General features: G+C 35.2%; 1 protein-coding gene across 1 annotated transcript; it reads right to left on the bottom strand.

Annotated features, from left to right (window-relative positions):
• Positions 1 to 18,793: 18,793 nt before the first annotated feature.
• LOC129728383 (uncharacterized) lies at positions 18,794 to 20,003 on the bottom strand. The gene is made up of 3 exons (XM_055686821.1): positions 19,143 to 20,003; positions 18,917 to 19,078; positions 18,794 to 18,856 (listed from the first exon to the last, which is right to left on the bottom strand). The coding sequence occupies exons 1-3, from the start codon at positions 20,001 to 20,003 to the stop codon at positions 18,794 to 18,796; spliced, it is 1,086 nt and encodes a 361-aa protein (XP_055542796.1).
• Between the last annotated feature and the right edge of the window lie 1,818 nt (positions 20,004 to 21,821).

Genomic DNA, 21,821 nt, shown 5'->3' on the forward strand with positions numbered 1-21,821 from the left:
TGCACAAATGTTGTATTTTAGCATACATATGACGAATCCTAGTTGAAAAACTATGTGCATTGATACAAATAAACTGATGCATTGATTTGTTCTTGGAGAACATATGAATTCTTTTCTATCAGCATCGTATTTCACGGTGGTTAAAGCGAATGCATTTGTTTTAGTAACGAAACTATATAAAAGTTGATACATTTCCATTTCGGAATAATCTGTATGATTTAGACTCGGATTCAATATGCTTGGTAATTCTGTTCGTTAGTATTGTACTAGTAGCACTTTAGCTGATTACCGTGATGTCAAATGGATTAGAACAATTTATCAGTGGTTCTATCTCCACATTCATTTATCTAATGACTCTGTTTGTAATACTGTTTGAACTTACTAGTACGATTGGTAGAATAGGATAGAAAATTATATTCTAAGGGGTACTTAAACTAGTAAAATTCGATTCACTTTTTAGAACTGGCATGATTTGTCGAAACTAAATCTTTCGAATGATAGATAACAGATTGTGGATTATTTAGAGCTTACCTGACCGTAAAAACTGCTGCATTTGAACACAATCAGTACCCACAGAACCGCCTTCGGCACGAAGTAGATAATAATTGTTACAGCCATCAGATATTTTCCATTTCTTAGCCAGTCCTCGACAATACTGAAGTATATACAATTTGTTGCCACTAACAATATCTCAGTAGTCATTATCAGCATGGCAATACCCATGCTTCGATTGATCAAGTAGACAGCTCGCATTATTTGCAGGCTTTGTTTTGCTCATCTTCATCTTAAAGAGAAAGAGTTTTCTTCCCTCTTAACAACTGCGAGCTTACATTCAATGTGCATCACACCATGCATCTGCTGTAGAGAGAGCGCAGAGTAATAGTTTCTCTGACGAAAAAACGCTCCTAATTTGACAGAGCATCCGCGCACGCAAGAAAAATGAAATAAATTGCTCGGCGACCAACTGAGCATTGCGTTACCGTTCTCATCGCTCTGGGGTGCGGCAAAAACAGTATAAAATCGAACTTTCTGCAGAATACGCACCCATGGTGAGTTGTGAATCTTCCTATAATATTAAATTCGAAAACGGTTAGGATGTGGCTTCAATATGAACCTAAATGTTTTGATATTTAGCCAACTTCTCTTCTAGTAAAGGAGAAGCTAACGAAAACTACTCCCTCTTAAACTGAGAGAGCAAATGAAGGTTTATCCCTAACACGTGATGATAAAGAGTGAAAAAGAACTCTGCGACTGAAATACTCTACGCCTAAATGTGGATTTTTTTTTTTTTTTATTATTAAATAATGAGTATGTGTGTCCAATCACAAAAGGTGACTTCTCAACACTGTTAGAAATTTGTCATTTTGATTGTAAGGATTTGTTTGCTTTCGCAATTAGGACTTATCATTCGTAAGGATTTAAACCTACTTGTCAGAAAAGGGGAAGTAATCTTACAACTAACTTAATTGCTAACTTATTGGCTATAAAGAGAGCTTATCGTAGCAATTGAGGATTTTTGTCGAAAATTGTTAATAATTTTATTTGACATAGCTTCTAATGGTTCAACACCAGTAAGTCTATGTAATTCGAGTGTACCAAACCAAGGAGGACGCTTCAAAATCATTTTCAGAATTTTATTCTGAATCCTTTGGAGCGTTTTCTTCCTTGTTGAACAACAACTTGACCAGATCGGTACAGCATAAAGCATTGCTGGTCTAAAAATTTGTTTGTAAATCAAAAGTTTGTTCTTTAAACAAAGTTTAGAATTCCTGTTAATGAGAGGATATAAACATCTCGTTTATTTGATGCACTTGGCTTGTATACTCTCAATGTGCTCTTTGAAAATAAGTTTTTTATCATAAATTAGTCCCAAGTACTTAACCTTGTCAAACCAACGTAAAGTAACCCCATTCATCTTGACAACGTGATTATTGTTTGGCTTGAGGAAAGAAACCCTAGGCTTATGTCGAAAAATTATCATTTGAGTTTTAGAAGCATTGGGAGAGATTTTCCACTTTTGCAAGTAGGAAGAAAAAATATCTAAACTTTTCTGCAATCGACTGCATATGACACGAAGACTTTTTCCTTTTACGGAAATGCTTGTGTCATCGCAGAACAATGACTTTGTGCATCCTGGAGGCAAATCAGGAAGATCTGAAGTGAATATGTTGTACAGGACAGGACCCAGGACTGAACCTTGAGGTACACCTGCTCTGACAGGAAATCTATCAGATTTTGAATTCTGATAGACAACCTGCAGAGTTCGATCAGTAAGATAATTTTTTAAAATTTTGATTAGGAAAATTGGAAAATTAAAAGTTTGCAATTTCGCAATCAAACCTTTATACCAAACACTGTCGAATGCTTTTTCTATGTCTAAAAGAGCAGCTCCAGTGGAATAACCTTCAGATTTGTTAGCTCGTATCATATTAGTAACTCTGAGCAATTGATGAGTTGTGGAATGCCCATGGCGAAATCCAAACTGTTCATTTGCAAAAATTGAATTTTCGTTGATGTGTGACATCATTCTGTTAAGAATAATTCTCTCAAACAGTTTACTTATTGAAGAAAGCAAACTGATTGGTCGATAACTTGAAACTTCAGCTGGGTTCTTATCCGGTTTTAAAATGGGAGTAATTTTTGCATTTTTCCATAATTTGGGAGAATATGCAATTTTGAAGCAGCAATTGAAAATTTTCACTAAAAATTCCATTGTGCTCTCAGGGAGATGTTTGATTAGTATATTAAAGATTCCATCGTCACCAGGTGCTTTCATATTTTTGAAATTTTTAATAATTGATTTAATCTCATTCAAGTTAGTTTCAATTATTTCTGCAGGTAAAAAATTCTGGGAAGAAATTAAATCAAATTGACGTGTGACTTCATTTTCAATTGGACTCACAAAATTCAAATTTAAGTTATGAACACTCTCAAACTGCTGAGCAAGTCTTTGAGCCTTTTGTTCATTGGATACAAGAAAACGTTCACCATCTTTTAAAACTGGAATAGGCTTTGAAGGTTTCTTAAGAATCTTCGACAGCTTCCAAAATGGTTTTGAATATGGTTTCAATTTTTCAACTTTAGTCTCAAAATTTAGATTTCTCAGAAGAGTAAATCTATGTTTGATCTCTTTCTGTAAATCTTTATAAATAGTTTTAAAAACAGGGTCACGAGAACGTTGATATTGACGTCTGCGGACATTTTTCAAACGAATTAGAAGTTGAAGATTTTCGTCAATTATTGATGAATCAAATTTTACTTGAGCCTTTGGAACAGAATAATTCCTGTCATCAACAATTGCACATTTTAATGCTTCCAAAGCGGAATCAATATTCACTTCGTTTTGCAAATCAAGCTCATTATTGAAATTTCTCTCAATATGAGTTTTGTATCTTTCCCAATTAGCCTTGTTATAATTAAAAACAGAGCTCATAGGGTTTAAAACTGATTCATGTGATAAAGAAAAAGTTATTGGAAGATGGTCAGAATCAAAGTCAGCATGTGTGATCAAATCACTACATACATGACTTTGATTTGTTAGCACCAAATCAATTGTTGAAGGGCTTCTTACAGAAGAAAAGCATGTAGGACTATTCGGAGACAAAATAGAATAGTATCCTGAAGAACAATCATTGAATAAAATTTTGCCATTGGAATTACTTTGAGAATTATTCCATGAACGATGTTTAGCGTTAAAATCGCCGATTATGAAAAATTTCGAACGATTTCTGGTGAGTTTTTGGAAATTACCTTTAAAATAATTTTTGAGCTCGCGTGTGCATTGAAATGGTAACTATGCTGCGGCAATAAATAAAATCCCAAGTTCAGTTTGAACTTCAATTCCCAAAGTTTCAATAACTTTCGTCTCAAGATGGGGAAGAGCACGATGTTCGATTCGGCGATGAATAACAATTGCAACTCCACCGCCGGAACCCTGAATCCTATCATATCTATGAACCACGTAATTGGGATCATATTTTAATTTTATGTTAGGTTTCAAAAATGTTTCAGTAATAATTGCAATATGCACATTATTTACTGCTAAAAAATCAAAAAGCTCATTCTCATTGGCCTTCAATGAGCGAGCATTCCAATTTAATATTTTAATTGTTTTATTTAAAATCATTGCTGAATTTTAAATTAGAAACAATTTAAATAGTAAAATTTGTGCCTATTTGAATGGCTTCAAACATTGATTTTGCCTGCAACATGGCGTTCATAAGATCGAACATTGCTTGTTGCAAGAAAGAAAGTTTTCCTGCCGTAATAGGCCCCAGGCAGTTGACATTAGAAAAAATATTTTCGGCAGCAATATTAGCTGGAGTAATAGGTGTACAATTATTTTCTAGCGTGTTTTGCTTACCCATATTAACGGTAATTTTCGAACTACCAACACTAGGCGGTATAATGTTCGAACTACCTGTAACCTGTGCATAAGTTAAACGGGTATGCAAAGGAGTAGGTAAACTATGCGTCACTGGTACGCTTGGAGAATTTTGTTTTGAAGTTGGTTTCAATTGAGAAATTGAATTTTGTTTACCTTGCCTTGCCTTAACAATTGCTAAACGGACTGGGCATTGATAAAAATTTGACATATGGTTGCCGTTACAATTCGCACAGCGAAAATTTTTACTCTCTTTCACAGGACATGTGTCCTTTTTGTGAGAAGAGTCTCCACAATTAAGACATTTTTGGTCCATGTTACAGAATTTGGAACCATGGCCATAACGTTGGCAAGTACGGCATTGGGTGATATGCTTTTCACCTCCGCCATACTTCCTATAAATTTCCCACTTTACACGCACATTATACAAAGCATGTGCTTTTTCAAAAAAATTTAAGTTGTTAACCTCATTGCGGTTAAAATGAATTAAATAATTAACAAGGGAAATTCCAGTTCTCTGACTGTTTTCGCCTCGTGATTTTTGTTTCATTAGAATTACTTGGGTAGGGGCTATGCCAAGTATTTCTGTTAGAGTAAGTTTGATCTCATCAACGGTTTGATCGTTGGTGAGAGCTTTCAAGACAACCTTGAACGGCTTGGCGTTCTTGGTGTCATATGTAAAAAATTTGTACATCTTGTCAGTTAAATACTGAACAAGACGATCACGACCCTTTACGAGTCGGCTAATAAGCGGCATTCACCTCTACGGCCAGTTTGATAGGTAACTTTAACGTCAGAAACAAACGTTGAAAGTTCCTTTTTGAATATATTAAATTCAGAAGAAATAGTTACCACAATAGGTAGAACTTTCTCCTTTTTCAAAGATTTAATATTTTTTATAGTTTCATTACTAATAACTTCCATTTCACCAGCTTCTTGCTCAGGCAAAATATCAAAAGGATTGTCACTACAGACACTCGAAGTGTCAGAAAGAGATGCCTCTCTTTTCCTCCCCGCAGCGATGCGAGGTTTCTTTTTCCGTCCAGCCATTTCAGGTGATACGAAAAAAGTTAAAACAAATGTTAAATTCAAAAGTAGGTAGTCTTGAGAAAGACTGATGGGAAATAACTTTCAGGTAGTCTTTAAAAGACACACTGACAAAACACAAACTTTGAAGCTATAGGCAGTCAAAGACCAGTCCACAAGCAACCGAAAAAACGTCTGATCTGTAGGACAGTTCAAGACGCACTCTCCTAAATGTGGATAAATACTCACTCTGTGTGAGAGGAAGTCTAGTTCTCCAACGGGTATGGCAGGTAGAAAAGGAAATTTGGGTAAAAATCAAGAGAACGGAAGAAGCCTGATTATTTGACTGTAAACATTAAATGTGGGCCCCAGTGTAGTAACTGTTTGCAGCCAGTCGTCACATCGGAAGCGCGAGTTTAGATTAAGTAATATTTTTTCGAGTGAAAATACATGTAACATGATATATTCTAAATGTAGCGCAAAGCCGAGAGAATCGATCAAGAAACGAATGACGTTAAGTACTGTGTAGAGATGAACTGAACTCCAGTACAACAATGACAACGGTATGCATCCAAAAATGTAAGCAATCGTGATCACCGCAGATCCTTGTAACGTAAATAGTTGCAAGGCGTAAAAATCAACGGAAACACTTGAATGAATGGAGTCCAACAGCACCGATAGCTTTTGTCTAGTGTACTGTTGCATTATGTTGTTCAAAACCAGTGCTATCAAACTCATTTGAATGTGAAAAATATCGATAGCCGAAATGACAATCGTTGCCGTCGAATGGTCTTGAAACGTTGCCAAAAAATTTTCAATAGCTATGAACAGCGATATACTTCGTACCAACACGCCATACAGCCATGAAAACCTGTAGAGCAGAGAGTTATGTTGCACTGGTAGAATTGGATAGCCCGTAATTAACAAAGCTCGTCCAAATTTTTGTTGAAATTTAACGAAGCTCATGGCGCACCAATTTTCTTATCTACTTTAGGTAATGAATTTTAACTTCACACTAACACTAAGTGCATAGCTTAAGATTTGTATAAGCACTTCCATTAGCAATAATTAATACACAGTGCTGTAAATGTCACCTTGTATTTGCGTTACAGTAATTGCTCTACTTTTTCTTTGTAAATAAAATACCTAGTGCAATTCACGACTGTAACTCAGCTCAAAATAGGGTTTGCAATCCCGGGAACGATTTCCCGGGAAATAGCTTTTCCCGGGATTCCCGGATCCCGGGAACAGAAATCTTGATTCCCGGGATCCCGGGATCCCCGAGTTCCTCGAAAAATTCTGTATGATTCCTATAGTTTCTTATGCAATATTGCAAAAAAAAAACAAATACGTCAAACTGGTGCGACCTGAAATAAATCATTTAATAAAACTCAAAGTCAGTTTAGTATTTCAAAAATCATCTTTGCATGTTAATTAATAAGCCTTAAAATGCTCTAAAACTGACTTATTTTGAGTCGTATTCAGGGCTGAAAGTGGTCAAACTGGTCAGAAAAAGTGACTTTAGTGACCAAAATTCCGAAAAAAGTGACCAAAAAGTGACTTCAAAGCTCGAAAAAAGTGACCAAAAAGTGACTTAAAAACTTGAAAAAAGTGACCAAGCTTTTTCTGATTGTCTTGCATGAATCGTTCAAAAGGGAACAGTTTTTTCCAAAACATAATGTGAGATTTTTCAAGAAATTAAAATAAATATTTGCATAACAGAACATTACGCTAAAATATGAAAAATGTTGATAAACCGATAAAGCTGGATAAACGATAAGAGCGGTGATGACATATCAACAATTCAGAAGGCCTCTCAGTATAAAAAAGCAGAGATAAAAGACACTATAGAGCATTTCCAATTTAAAACAAATTTGAAGCAAAGCAAAGCCTTGGTGCTACATTCCGTATTGGAACTCGACCTTCTGTTTATTTTATATAGACATCGCAGCCAACTATTTTAGTGTACAGGACAATTTCAGGGCTAGCGCAACGATCCTGCTGAAACTAACATTCTCACCCGAACCGGGACTCGAATCTACTACGACTGGCTTGTTAGGCCAGCATCGTATCTCAAGACCAGCTGGAAGGGAATAACAGCATTTATTCAGTTTAATACCAATTCATGGTTTTAGCAGATTTTAACACGTTTTGGCATAGCAACAGCAAATTGTTATCAGTAGAGTAAGCACGGTCGTTTTCAATTAACAATTGGTAACTGATAACACTAGTCGACAGAAGCGAAAAAAATTCTCTAAACTTTAACCGGAAAAATGAAAAATTATAACTTTTAACCGTTCCACAGAGGAGTAACTCGAGTGAAAACCTGGCCAAACTTATTTTCGCTCCTATTTAGCAATATGTTGGGTAATATTTGATTGTGAAGCGAAAATAAATTTGATTTCATTCAATCATTGTTTTTCAGCTGTATTTGGAGCATGAGGCAGAGACCCAGGTATTTTATTTTTTTCTATTTCCCATGTACGCGTAAGCTCTTAACGTCAAAATTTGTTAAAAATAGCATTTTTTAAACGGGTCGCAAATGTCAATCCGGACGTTGCCGGATGAGATATTAACACGAGTATGTTCGTGATGATATGAACTTTCATTCCCTCGAAGTTTATATGATAGGATTCCACGGAATTTGATATCTTTGTCAATATTGAAAACGCTTGAAAGTACATAAAATCACTAATTTCGAAAATTTCCTAAGAGAAGTTATAATTTTTAGTTCCGGAATTTCTATCAACCGGTTTACTGGAATTGAACATAGAGAATCCATTTACTGCAAAATATTGATCAAATGTCATTTTTTGACGCCTGGCACAAGTTGTTAAATTCGATTTCCAAAAAAGAAGCTTGAAAATTTGTCAATGTTTACAGCACTCTCAGCATATGTAAATATAGTTAAAACTGAATCGAATGATTGCATTTCGTAAAGCATCTATTCAAGCTGCAAAAAAAATATAGCGGCACCAAAAAGATTAAATTTTTTTTTTCTTATTTTGGCCAGTTTTTTGTTCTAGGCACTTCTCTGGTCGTTCCTAAGAGTTTTGAGGCCCCTAGTAAATGTACAATTGCATCAAAACGCCGCAGAGTAATTTCTCGCCAGGTTCGTCGCTTCTACGTTCGTTGCTTACGGGAAAACTTATTTAAATCTCTGAAAAAGTTATCTTTGCTAGGAGCATCAAAATTCAAAGGAATGGTTGAAAAGCTAGTATCTCATCTCCATTTTAAGCAAAACCTGTGTTTACCAGTTTAAGTATCCTCCCTGATGGCAGCTATGGAGATGACACTCATGAAAAACATTCTCATTGATTTCACGCAATTGACCATCTTTTTCCAAAAATTGAGAACGTATTGGGGGCAAGGCAAATTTTAGTCGAAAAAGGGGAAAAAAATGTAGAAATTTAAAATTTTATCGTGATGGCTAACTTAATGTACATAATGAACCATCATTTAATTCAATTGAGATATTAAAGTCAATAGCATAAAATCATTTCTTATATCGTCGTACGACGTTATTAATGTGTGATATTTGTTTGAAACGATTCCCTCATTTCCCTCCGAGGTGGTCCTTTAGGTTGAAAATTACAAAAATATGTTTTAAGCAAGTGTAAACAGTCAACATTTTCCGTACAGCTTGAAAATTACATTTGGAATGCGACACGACTTTAATTGAGGCGTATTTGCAGTCATTTTTTTTCATTTTTTGAAGAAATAGGTATTATCTACAACTTAGCCAAAACCGTTCTGGCTTTCAAAATATTTTTAATCATCCATTACCATTTACTAATTTTACAAAATCCCTTTTCAAAAGTTAGTCGTGACTAAAAAAAAAATAATACCACAGAATGATATGTTTAGCCTATAGGAACATCTGAGCAAAGTTCCAGCCAAATCAAAAATGACAATTGAAAAAACATTTAAATTTTCCTATGTTGCTAGTAGTTGCTCAACAGCAATATCAATATCACAGAAATACACCTCTTGTATGAGAATCCTTGTATACGAATCGGCACGGTGATCCTAACTGGATGTTTCAAAAGAACAGAGTCAATGATCCTCTAATGAGATGGATGAAAATTGAAATCATTCAGCACAAGCTACTATAGAGCTCTAATGTACAAGATTCAGTGGTGATCGATTCAGCAGTTCGAAAATAAATAAAGTTTGCGATCGCTTTCCTTAACCACGCCTCTGAAATGCAGCAAAGTCAATGTCACAGAATCACGCTCCATAGCCGAACAGAGAACAAATTTACTTAACACGACATGATCTGTACTAAAAATTCCTGGATTGTATAGTTGAACGCAAGATCAGTTCCCGTCGCTTATTAAGTCCAAATTTCGTCAAGCTTTTGTTGTTTTTTTTAATAAGGGGGGTTGTTAGTAGTTAAGGTATTTATGATAAATATTAGTAAATAATGAGTATGTGTGTCCAATCACAAATGGTTACTTCTCAACACTGTTAGAAAATTTGCAATTTTGATTGTTAGGATTTGTTTGCTTTCGCAATTAGGACTCATCATTCGTGGGGATTTAAACCTACTTGTCAAAAAAGGAAAGTAAATTTACAGCTAACTTAATTGCTAACTTATTGGCTATAAAGAGAGCTTATCGTAGCAAAAATGTTGTATAGGACTGGACCTAAGACTGAACCTTGAGGCACACCTGCTCTGACAGGAAATCTACCAGATTTTGAATTCTGATAGACAAGTTGCAGAGTTCGATCAGCAAGATATTGTTTTTTTAACGTTAAGCTTTTATGATCAGGATAATAAACAATGATCATAACTACATTTTTGTCGGCAAAAAATCTACAAAATGAAGACGGAAGAGTACCTACAGTTGAAGGTGGAAGTACAAGTTGCAAATAGCTGATTCGATTAACTATTTAGATTGACTCGTTCTTTATTCTAAAATGGATCATGTTTGTTAAAACTGAATCGATGTTTTACACGTTTTTATTCCATTAAAATGCACTGATTATGGTAATCGCACCATTTTTTAATTTGTTTCAAAGCGAATTATTGTTTGTTTTTTTTTTCATTTCAGGCTTATTATAAATCGCTTAATAAATAAATCACGAAACTATTGAATAAAAATACACGACATTGCGATTCATCTGCAAAGCAAAATTAATGAAAAGACAAAATTCAGTAGTTTAGAAACAACGTGTGATTTTTATTTTGATAAAAAAAACACTTAAATTAGTATTATATGAAAAACTTATGTTTTTGATAACGACTTGGATATTTTAAAAATTAGTATTATACGTGACGCATGGAGAAGCCTCAACGGTTTTGATTTCAGAGATATCATAGCATATAGTACGTTTCCACGCGAAACAGGTAGCTGACAAAACATTAGCATGAAAAACAAATTTTTGTACATTTCTGAAATTCATATTTGTTTACGCGAAATACTCTTAGTGAACACATTCTTGAACAGACTTGTTATTCTTCTCAATATGTGAAAAGAGCGAAGTTAAAATACAGCGCGCGCTTCTTTTCGAACATGAGTGTTGCATGTAGCAATTGTTTGTACTACACTTCTTTCTTTTACTTTGTGTTGTGCTTCTGCCACTCGTAGAAAGACACTAAAAATACTGCAGTGAGCTCTGTAGTGTAGCTATAGTGTGTAATGTCCTTTCGTGTGAGAAATCTAATCATAGTTTATTATCTCTCAGGAGAGATAATTCAGATTACATCACGATGTTTTTGTAAGCTCCTCAGTTACACACGATTCGCTTCTCTTTTCAGGCAAGTGCGTGCGATTTGCTCACTAGTATGAGAGCAGTTGTTTTCACAGTGAAAGATATTCTCTTACACGCCAGTGATTCTCTCAGGAGAAACGACAAGCATGTCCTTGAGTGTAGCCGTTCAAAGATTTTCATGAAAACATTTCCTCTACTATATTTTTTTGTTGTCAGAGATCAAATTCTGTTATTCAAACTTTTGAAATCTTTCAGGTACAACAAGAAAACCTTGTAGAATGTAGTATGTAAAATGAAAAACAGTGAATCAATTGTTTGCTCAAAACGACTACACTTAGGAATGAGAATTTCTGAATTAAATAAAAAATCGTTATTTTCAATCAAAACGTTCAAACATTGAACTTTAAACAATTAATAAGAAAATGTAAAAATTTGTTTTTCACAATATTCCAAAATAGTTTTTCAAACCCGAAACCCGAACCCGACTTGTACCCGTCGGGTTCGGGTTTGAAAATTTTCGAAAGTGTCGGGTTCGGGTCGGGCTCGGATTTGAAAATTTTTAAAGGTGTCGGGTACGGGTCGGGTTCGGGTTTGGTGGAAAAAAAATTTTCGGGTTCGGGTTTGAAAATGTCGGGTTCAGGTCTGAAAACCCGAAACCCGGCTATATTAAGTGAGCATTTTTATAAGATAATGATGTCTAATTTCATGCAACTGTAAAAATCACTAACATTTCAATACCATTCGAGGCTCAAAGCTTCAGAGCAACCTCAGATTGGTACAAAAAATGGACCCCAAAAAAAATAATCTCGGTTTCGGGTCGGGTTCGGGTTTCACAAAAATAAAATTTTCTGGTTCTGGTGTGATCGAAAAAAATTGTCGGTTTCGGGTTTGATCGAAAAAAAATTCTCGGGTTCGGGTCGGGTACGGGTTTGAAAAAAGCCAAACCCGACCATCTCTACTATTTAGTCCTTAATTTGTTTAATCGAAAAATACATCATATTAAAAATAGTTATAAATAGTAAAATAAATAGTAAAAATTCTTGATTCAAAAATCAAGCAGTTTCTAACATGCATATATGAATTCATGATTGATTCTTTCACTAAAATAACGTTTAGTGAAATCATTGGCAATATTCGTTCCCAAATTACAGACCGTACCGGACTTAGAGCCGAACTGTAACGAAACCAAACGAACTGCACCCTAAACGGACCGGAACAGAACAATAAACAATATCGTACGCTAGCCTGGAGGGCTAATGCGGTCTCGATCAACTAGATTATTAGTTGAGAGAATTCGTCATCTATATTGTTTTTGGCACAGTTTGCGTGTTGTAGGATAAGTACAACGATACACCGTGCTCCAGTACTGAGTCGAGAAAATTTCCAGCTCGAAAAGATCCTCGACCTTATCGGGAATCGAACCCGACATCACAACCGTGTGGGAGAGCTAGCCGACCGACATCGCTAACCACAGAACCACGAGGACCAGGCTCGTTCCGATTTTCAATCAGACCGGACAAGACCAAGTTCAAGACCCAACTTTTCGTTCCAATATCGAGCACTTTAATACTATTATCATGAATTTCTCAGGAATTGCATTCAAATCCTTTATGTTAAAAAAGAGAGTGCATCTCTCCCGTTTCGAAAATTTTCTCTTAGTGCCAGAAAGTCGGTTATTCCCAAAAAAAAATTTTTTTGAGAGAGAACAAATCTCGACGTATCATGCATATCTAAGATATTTGGCATCAAAAATTTCATTCAGAAAGCAGGGCTGATGAGGGCTGGTCAAAATGGTAAAAAAGTGACTTTAGTGACTATTTTTCGGAAAAAAGTAACTTTAGTGACTTTTTGATGAAAAAAGTGACTTTTGAGTGACCGGCTTAAAAAAAGTGACCAACTTGCAGCCCTGCGTATTGAACTGATTTTTTAGTATTTTATGATTTTTTAGTATTTTTTTTACTGATTTTTTAGTAATTCCTTCCGGTTTGTCTCGGTCACAGAAAACCACCGAACGGCGAAATAACGAAATAACGTAGTTAATTAACCAAAATTCTTAAATTCATTTGAAATGTTGTTCTGTCGATGAAAACTAGATTTGAGACGCAGTGTATTTAAAAAAACACAATGGTATAGCAAATATACTCAAATAAAAAAATAATAGCGAATAGGTTTGCTACCGCTCAAGTAAACAGTAAATATTTGTTGTAGTGTAAAACACGTTTTGCCAAAAAAGTCCGTACCAAATATAGCAAATATTTTCCGCGTCCAATGCCTGCCTAATACTCAGTTTTCTCTTTAACAAACTGAAAGAGTTGGACACCAGTTTTCAATTAAGTGTAGCAAAAGCTGTAATCGGTGATTTGAAGGTATTCTAGAAATCGAACATCAGCGGTGATTCAGCAGACTTGAGCGAAGTTTTACAGAAGGAAATAAAATTTCTGACCTTAACGGAAAATTGTCAGCGGATCTGAAGCTATTGTTTGACAACGTGAAGACCCTTAATTCTCCTTTTCTGCAAATATATGCAACAAAATCGATCACGAATTTTTTATGTTAACATGAATGTGTTTTATATTTTTTTTTATTCTCGCTTATTTTCCGCCGGTCTAGTTCCGCCGCTGTTGTGGCCAATCATATAATCAGTTTTATATTTCATTAGTTTTTTTTTTATTTTTCATACGAATTGAGAATGAAGTTTTAAACAATTTTTGCCTTTCTCCTAGAAAGGTATAGCAATCACTGGAAAAACCGAAGGTATAAAAGTGGTCCCAATGGCCGAATGTCATATACCACTCGACTTCTTTCGACGAACTGAGCATTTTCTGTATATATGTATGTATGTGTGTATGTGTGTATGTGTGTATGTGTGTGTGTGTATGTGCAACTTTTTTTTCTCACTCACTTTTCTCAGAGATGGCTGGACCGATTTTCATAAAATTAATTGCGAATGAAAGGTCTAGTTGCGCCATAGGTTGCTATTGAATTTCATTGTAATCGGATTTTTAGTTTAGAGGTTATGTATCAAAATGTAAAAATCACGAAACATCAATATCTCAGAAACCACACAACCGATTTCAATGAAACTGGTTTCAAATGATTGGGCTGTCCCCAGAACCCTTAACTTTTGAATTTCTTTATGATTGAACATATGGTTCAAAAGTTATGTAAAGAAAAGTTATCCTGAGGTTGTTTAAACTCACTCATTTTTCTCAGTGATGGCAGAACCGATTTTCACAAAATTAGTGTCAAATGAAAGGTCTAGCTGCCCCATAGGTTGCTATTCAATTTCATTGCAATCGGATTGTAACTGTGTCCGTTGTTAATAAAAAAGTGAAATCACATAATGAAAGTAAACATATTGACTTTCTCTTAACGATCACTGGCAAATTAAAAGATAGAAAAATGATTGAAATGGCTACTCAACTCAGTTCGACGAATCGAGCATTTTCTGCATTTATGCATGTATAGGTGTATATGTTTGTGTGTGTACGTGTGTATGTGCACCTTTCTTTCGCACTCACTTTTTAGTTTTGGCGCTGCGTCAGAATGTGAAAAGCGCTCTTATATCTCAGAAGCTATGAACATAGTTGAATTCAAACAAATGGGCTTTCAAACCCTTAAACAATGAATTTCATAATGTTTAAACATGTGGTTTGAAAGTTATAGAAAGAAACGAATCCCGCAGACTGTTTAAAACTATAGCTACGATCAAAATATTCTGCCTCAGCATCATTTAAATTTAATATTGTACTATTTCAATATTTGCGGCCTTGCTCGGGATTGAAGTTGAAATTAAAAGTCATTTCTATCATTTCACTTTTTGCCTTTCTCCTAGAAAGATATAGCAATCACTGCAAAAACTAAAAGTATAAAAGTGCTCAAAAGGGCCAAATGTCGTATATCACTCGACTCAGTTCGACGAGCTGAGCCTTTTCTGCATGTGTTTGTGTGTAACGCTCTCCCAATCTCACTCGATTTTCTCAGAGATGGCTGAATCGATTTCAATGAAATCAATTGCAAATGAAAGGTCTAGTTGCCCTATAACCCTATTGAATTTTATTGTAATCTGATTTCTAGTTTAGAGGTTATGTATCAAAATGTAAAAACCACGAAACATCAATATCTCAGAAACTACACAACCGATGTGAACAAAATTGGTTTCAAATGAACGGGCTACCTAAAAACCCTCAACTTTTGAATTTTATGGAGATTGAATATATGGTTTAGAAGTTACAGAAAGAAACGTGTTCTGGAGACTGGTTTATCTAAAGTCTTGTTGCCCCATAAGACCCTAATGATTTTTTTGCCAATGGATTATTACTTTTCCTGTTATGTTTAAAAATGTGAAATCCAGCTATGAAAAGAAAGATATTCTGATGACTACTTGGTCAACCTCACTTTTCTCAGAGATGGTTGACCCGACTTCCACAGAATTAGTATCAAATGAAAGGTCTACCTACCTCATAACTCCCTATTGAATTTTGCAGTAATCGGACTGTAACTTCGTCTGTAATGTATCGAAATGTGAAAATCACGAAACTTCATTATCTTAGAAACTACACAACCGATTTGAACAATATTGATATCAGATGAACGGGCTAGTTAAGGGTTAACTGATGAATTATGATTGAACACGTGGTTTCAAAGTTTGGCTGCCCCATACGTTACCTTTTCATTTGATTGTAATCAAGCTTAAGCAAGCGTTATGTTTTAATTTGTAAAACAACGAAAGTCTATTATCTCAAGTACTACACGACTTATTTGAACATAACTAGTGTCATACAAATGAGTCATCTCTCAAACTTACAAATAACAAACTTCATAACAATTTGATATGCTGTTTAAAAGTTTCAGAAAGAACAGAAATTCAAAGACTATTCAACACTATACCTGCTTCGATCAATATATATGGCCTCAACATAATTTAAATGTGGTATCGTACTATCTGAACGTTCCCGGCATCGCTCGTGATTAAATTGTTCGAAATTAAGAGTCATTGCTTTTATTTCGCTATTTCTTAAGTACTAACATTACGTCAAATTTCTTATTTTATACTTTAATTACAACATCAATATTTTAGAACCCAAAGAGTGGATAAACATTTATGGGATTTAAGCATTCGTGTAAATCTATTTTTACAAATAATAAGTTTGAATGAGAAAGGCTGAGTCTGACCGCTAGGTGGATTAATTTAGGTTTTTTCTTTTGCTGCTGCATCCTGAAAAAAGTATGACTGGTAACAACCACTGGTGCAAAGTAAAATAGAAGCTCACCTATGATATTAAAATGTAAGAATAACGGTAAGTGGATTGTATTGAGTGAACCAGAATCAAATTTACACACTAGAGTAGCTCGCGCACCTCAGTTTGTTTACATCTGCTCAGTTACAAACCTAACCTCAAATGTTGGCTGAAGCAATACCACTATTACTGGAACAGGGGTACTAAAATTGTTCCTATAGTGGAGTTTCAATATATTCAGTATTTTGATGATTATTAATGATTTTTTCGATTGATTATGGTAAGAAAAATAGTTAAGAACAGTTCTACAAAGACTGTTGCCACAGAAATCGTGTTTACACTGATATTTCGAGCTACGAAATTTCACTGTTGCATTACAAATTTCGTAAGAATCTTGCTGTTTTTTTTTTAACTCTCGAATTAATTAATAAATACGATGTGTTTGAAGGAGATTTCAAGCCAATATAGTTAACCAAATCGTAGACATATTTCCACAGAATCAATACAAATTATCTGATAATATAAAATTATCTCGGACTACTGGTACACCCACTATTACTGGCACATCTACCCTATAGGTACTAGGGACCTCAGTTAATAGAGAAAACTTACCTGCTGTGCGAAATTTGTGCTCACTCTCGCTAAATTAATCCATAGCATTAAATTCGGTACAAGAAATATAATAACCACTGCAGTTAGCACTAAGCTCAGATACGTTCCGTGATAAAGCCATGATTCAACCAGATAATAGACGCAGAATGTGACGTTAAATGCCATCTGAAGGCTCATGATTAGAATACAAACACCAAAGCTTTGGTTGACTTGCAACGCACAACGCATTATTTCACCGTGTAACTCAAAGATGGACCTGAGTTTATTTTTCCTTTCCAAACACAACTCTAAGCGTAATTGAAGGTTTAGAGAAACAGTAATTTTTTCCAAAGTCCATAACAGGAACATTATGTGGGATACATTGAAAGAAAATGCTGCAGAATCTATTAGACCCAATGCAATGTTTATAATTGTGCTGGTATTTAATTGATACCAATATAGCGTCATGATAGGTATGATACCCATTATATGGGCTGCTATTATTAGTCAAATTAAACGAATCGATACTTTTTGTAGTATCAACAAATCTGTTGTAATCAAGCGACTAATTTCTTTTAACTTTAGTGTAAGCTTTTGAATCGAAGAATTTTGCATGAGAATCGCAACAACCATCAGCAACAGACTAGTTTGATTGCACATACTGTTGAACATATCGATGAAAAATATCATTGTATATGGAATTGGATATACAACACTTCTACTGTGAAAAACCCCAATGAATGAAACCAAACGAGCCAAAATCACGTACGAATAGTAAAAACTATTTTTCGAAGAACTTTCCGTTACAACAGGAAAACCCAGAAGGTAAAGAATTCTGACCAGCAATCGTTGCGATTGAAGGTAATTCATTGCACGCAACTTTCAACGTGAACGACTGACTAATTATCCGCGAGTAGGTTAGAAATATTCGTTGATTGGTTTGAATTTATTATTCAAATTCCATCGCCGTCGTTCGTTTCAACTGTCATTTTTGGAATTTTTAATTTTTCTACCATCTTTATTGAGTGGAATTGAAAGGGAAACATATTCCATTACGCTGTGGTTCTAAGTATGTGTAAAATTTGTACGCCATCAGTTTCACATTCTTCTACTCTACTCTACTCTTGTACTAAGGAAAATAACAATTCAATTCACAGTAGGAATGCACGATAAACACTAATCACTTGTATTTGTATTTGGATTTACTTTATTACCTGACCTTTGCGGTCTAAATCAAGTGGGTGAGGGAAAGTTCATTTAAGGAGTTTCTTGTCAAATGCTCATATTTCTGTAACTGAGAGATCTCTAAGTGATCAGAGTGATCAGAAATAAACTCCCACCGGGCAGTGTGTGCAGTTCATCGTTGGCGTGCTGAGATACGGGAACACAATAGTAGAGGGTGATTCGACTTTGGTTTTGAACTAGTTATACCTTTCCAAGTAGTTTAATTGGCTAAAACACCTTGCCGGAGACAACGGAGATTGCGGGTTCGAGTCCCGTCTGGACGAGGGAAAATTTGTTCTAAGCCTAAAAGTCACACCTTCTATTCCCGTTCATTTTCGCATCCTCGCAAACTGCATACATTGCCCGCTTTAGTTCGTAATTGCTTTCTTTGTAACAATTAAGAAAAACTGGAAGACTAACTAGAATGGAAACACGATTATTATGATACAATACGCAAGACATTACGAAAAATAAACTTGACAATTTCTTTTATTAGAAATTTTCAACTTATGTTTTAATTTTTAGTGCAATTTTTAAAAGACTAATGTAAAGCAAATTATGACACAAAAAATCGATGTATTCTTACCCTTTCAATTTCTCGTTTGACTCACTAGTCATCGAGATTTTTGAATTGGATTAGGATAATCAAAAAGGTTATTACAGATCCAAAAATCTGTGGAAGGAAAAAAAGATTTTTTAACTTGTAACAGTTATTATTATTGCATGCATTTACCAGATGTATAGTTTTCCCATTTACATCGATACATCCGCTGACACGAAATGCCGCCTGTTTATGAAGAGTTTTCAGCATAAAACGATTCATTTGATAAGTAATTTTGCTATCCACAATATTACACTCTTGGAAAAAGCGCAAGCTCAATACGGTTTCATTAATCTGAAATAAACACTATATTAGGTCTAACTAAGAATTTACACGAAAAACACACTTCCGCACATACCACCGTTGTTGTACTTCTGCAAATGCTAAACATGCCGCATACAACAGCGCAGTGCCACCAGGTGTACATGAACAAGGTTACCGAAACTGCGATCACGAAGGCCCAGTCTCTGGATGCCAGAAACATGAAATAGAAAGCCAAGCAGCTTCTGACGAAAACGGTCATACACATCTTCAACATAAACGTTCCATAGTAGCTATTGAACGCCTGCAGCAGCGCATAAATAGAGTCAGTTGCTCTCAGTGCATCGATAATCTGCTGATAACTGCCAAATTTCAGAACATCACCTAATCGGCTATTTAGATGATTGCAGTGTTTTCTTATACTCCAAACAAGACAAATTACGTGAAAATTGTACAGATCAAACACCGCGAACTGGATGGCGTCATTGGTCCAGTTTATTAAACTTAAAACAGGAAACGAATCAACCCAAAAAAGTGCACCAAATCTCAAAACTATCGATACTGTCATCGCTAAATTGATACCAAATAAAGTACGGGGCAGGTATGGTTCACTTTGGTCTTCAATATTTTGCAAAATATCGTAAAAACTTTTTAACTTCTTCATGTTCAGCACGCTATGCATTGCCATTGACGCCAGAATGATGTGCCAATGGCAATAGCCGACAATCAACACGAATGTAGATGTTTTGTCAAGGTCAACAGGGAACTGCATTATGAATGGGATAAAGAGCATCGTCAAGCCGATCGAAATGAAAACGGATTGCACTACAATTACGTAGCCGAAATAGTACCATCTGTGTCTGAGCACTTGTTCCGTGGTTAGTAGGTTTGGAAACAGCATGACGCCAGTTAGACTCAAAAACCACAGTAAATACTTTTGCAACCTGAACATCCCCATTGTAACTGTTCAACTTAGCATTTTAACGTTTTGCATACTGGACGTAATTGCGTTTAAGTAGTTTATTATTGATTCAATCAATCACATTGAATTGTTAATGTAATTCGAAATCATTCTATATATTCCTATCTTTTATATCAGCGGTTCTCAACCTTTTTTTGTCCGCGTACCCCTTGGCGATATTTTCCTAATCAATTGTACTCCCTAGCTTGAAATTTTATCGCAGAGTGGGAGAGAATAGTGATAAATCATGTTGTGGTAGTCTAGTGTAGTTTTCAAATTAAACTATGGTTTATTTGATTGCTACGGTCATGTTTGTTGAGCAAATTTAAACAACAAATGAAGTAAAAAAAACTGCTTGTCCGCCGCTCATTTCAAGATGGCTTGACAAAGTATTTTTTTAAATTCTTTTTGCACCAATATTTAGTGGTTAATTTGTGGTTTCGAAATCCAATTTGTGGTAATTTGTGGTTGAGTAATTTCTGAGAAATTTTCAGAAAACTGAGTCAAGCCATCTCTGAAAATGATTTCGCTTCAAATGAATCGGACAACGATGATATATACATCAATCGAAAGCTCTTAATTTGTGGTTCACGAAAATGTAGTTTTTGTAGGCATACTTCATAATAAAATAATTAAAAAACTATTGTTTGAACTTTTGAACATTGTTTACCTCTTGTTGTCAACACCGACCGTACGCGGCGCTGGTAGACCATCAAGATGATTTTTTTTTCAGAAAACTCGTGTAGCGATGAGTATGGTGAAACTAGAGATACTCAGAGGGAGAGATATGCGGTGAGCCAAACGAACCGTCAAAATCGGAGCCAAACGAACAAGTGAGGTAACTCCACATTGAGAGGTATTGCAATCAGGTACAAAAAAGAACGTGTTTATTTCTATACGATTTTTTGTTCTATTGCCAATGAATGAATTAAGAATGCTGTGAGTGATTTGTACCCGGAGTTCAACAAACCTTGTGTATAGGTAACAAAATAAGTGAAGGTGTATAAAATTAAACATAAACAGAAAATATATCACCCTAACAGTTTTTGCGAAGCACTTCACTATTCTTAGGGACTTCCACCGTCACCACCGATTATACAAGTCGAATTTTAGTCAACATTGCGCTTTGAGAAGAGATCTGGCACCTCTGACATATGAAACCCAGTTGCCGAATTGGCGATTTTTTTCACCGCGAATCTCTTCCTGTGAGTATTTCTAGGTGAAACAGTATGTAAACAGCAGGGATACTATATGTGCAGATTTGCTGCGAAATGCAAATGTTGATCAATTAGCAGATATTTGTAGTTGACAAGCCTCCGTGTGTTTTAAGTAAATTTCCTCAAAATAAGTGAAGTTTCACGTAGACATGCGAGCGTAATTTTCTCGATCTTCATTCGAATCATTTCCGGAAAAGTAGTTTTGCCGTTTACCGATTGTTTGAAAAAAAAAACCTAATTTAATACACCTAGGGGTGTGATCTGGTCTTTCTCATACAAAATCTATTTTATGTTAAAATCTATTAGCACATACGTTTTAACTCGTGGAATAAATTACAGCCTGATAACAATAAAGAACAATTTTTTGTTTCGATAAATATAATAATGTTTTGGTAACCAACTACGCAACTGTATTCGACTGTTGGGTATTTTAGAAACCGGAATGATGCCTGAAGGTTGGGAATGGGCTTTAGAACTGTAGGGAATGGTTGAAACGCATGGTAAATGCCCAAAGGTGTGAGTCCTGACTAGAATTAAAATTCTATATTTTCTCGTCTCAGGAATATGCTACTACAACTACTCCCTGAATAATTAAACA

This window comes from Wyeomyia smithii, chromosome 3 (genome assembly GCF_029784165.1).
Source record: "Wyeomyia smithii strain HCP4-BCI-WySm-NY-G18 chromosome 3, ASM2978416v1, whole genome shotgun sequence".
Taxonomy (NCBI): domain Eukaryota; kingdom Metazoa; phylum Arthropoda; class Insecta; order Diptera; family Culicidae; genus Wyeomyia; species Wyeomyia smithii.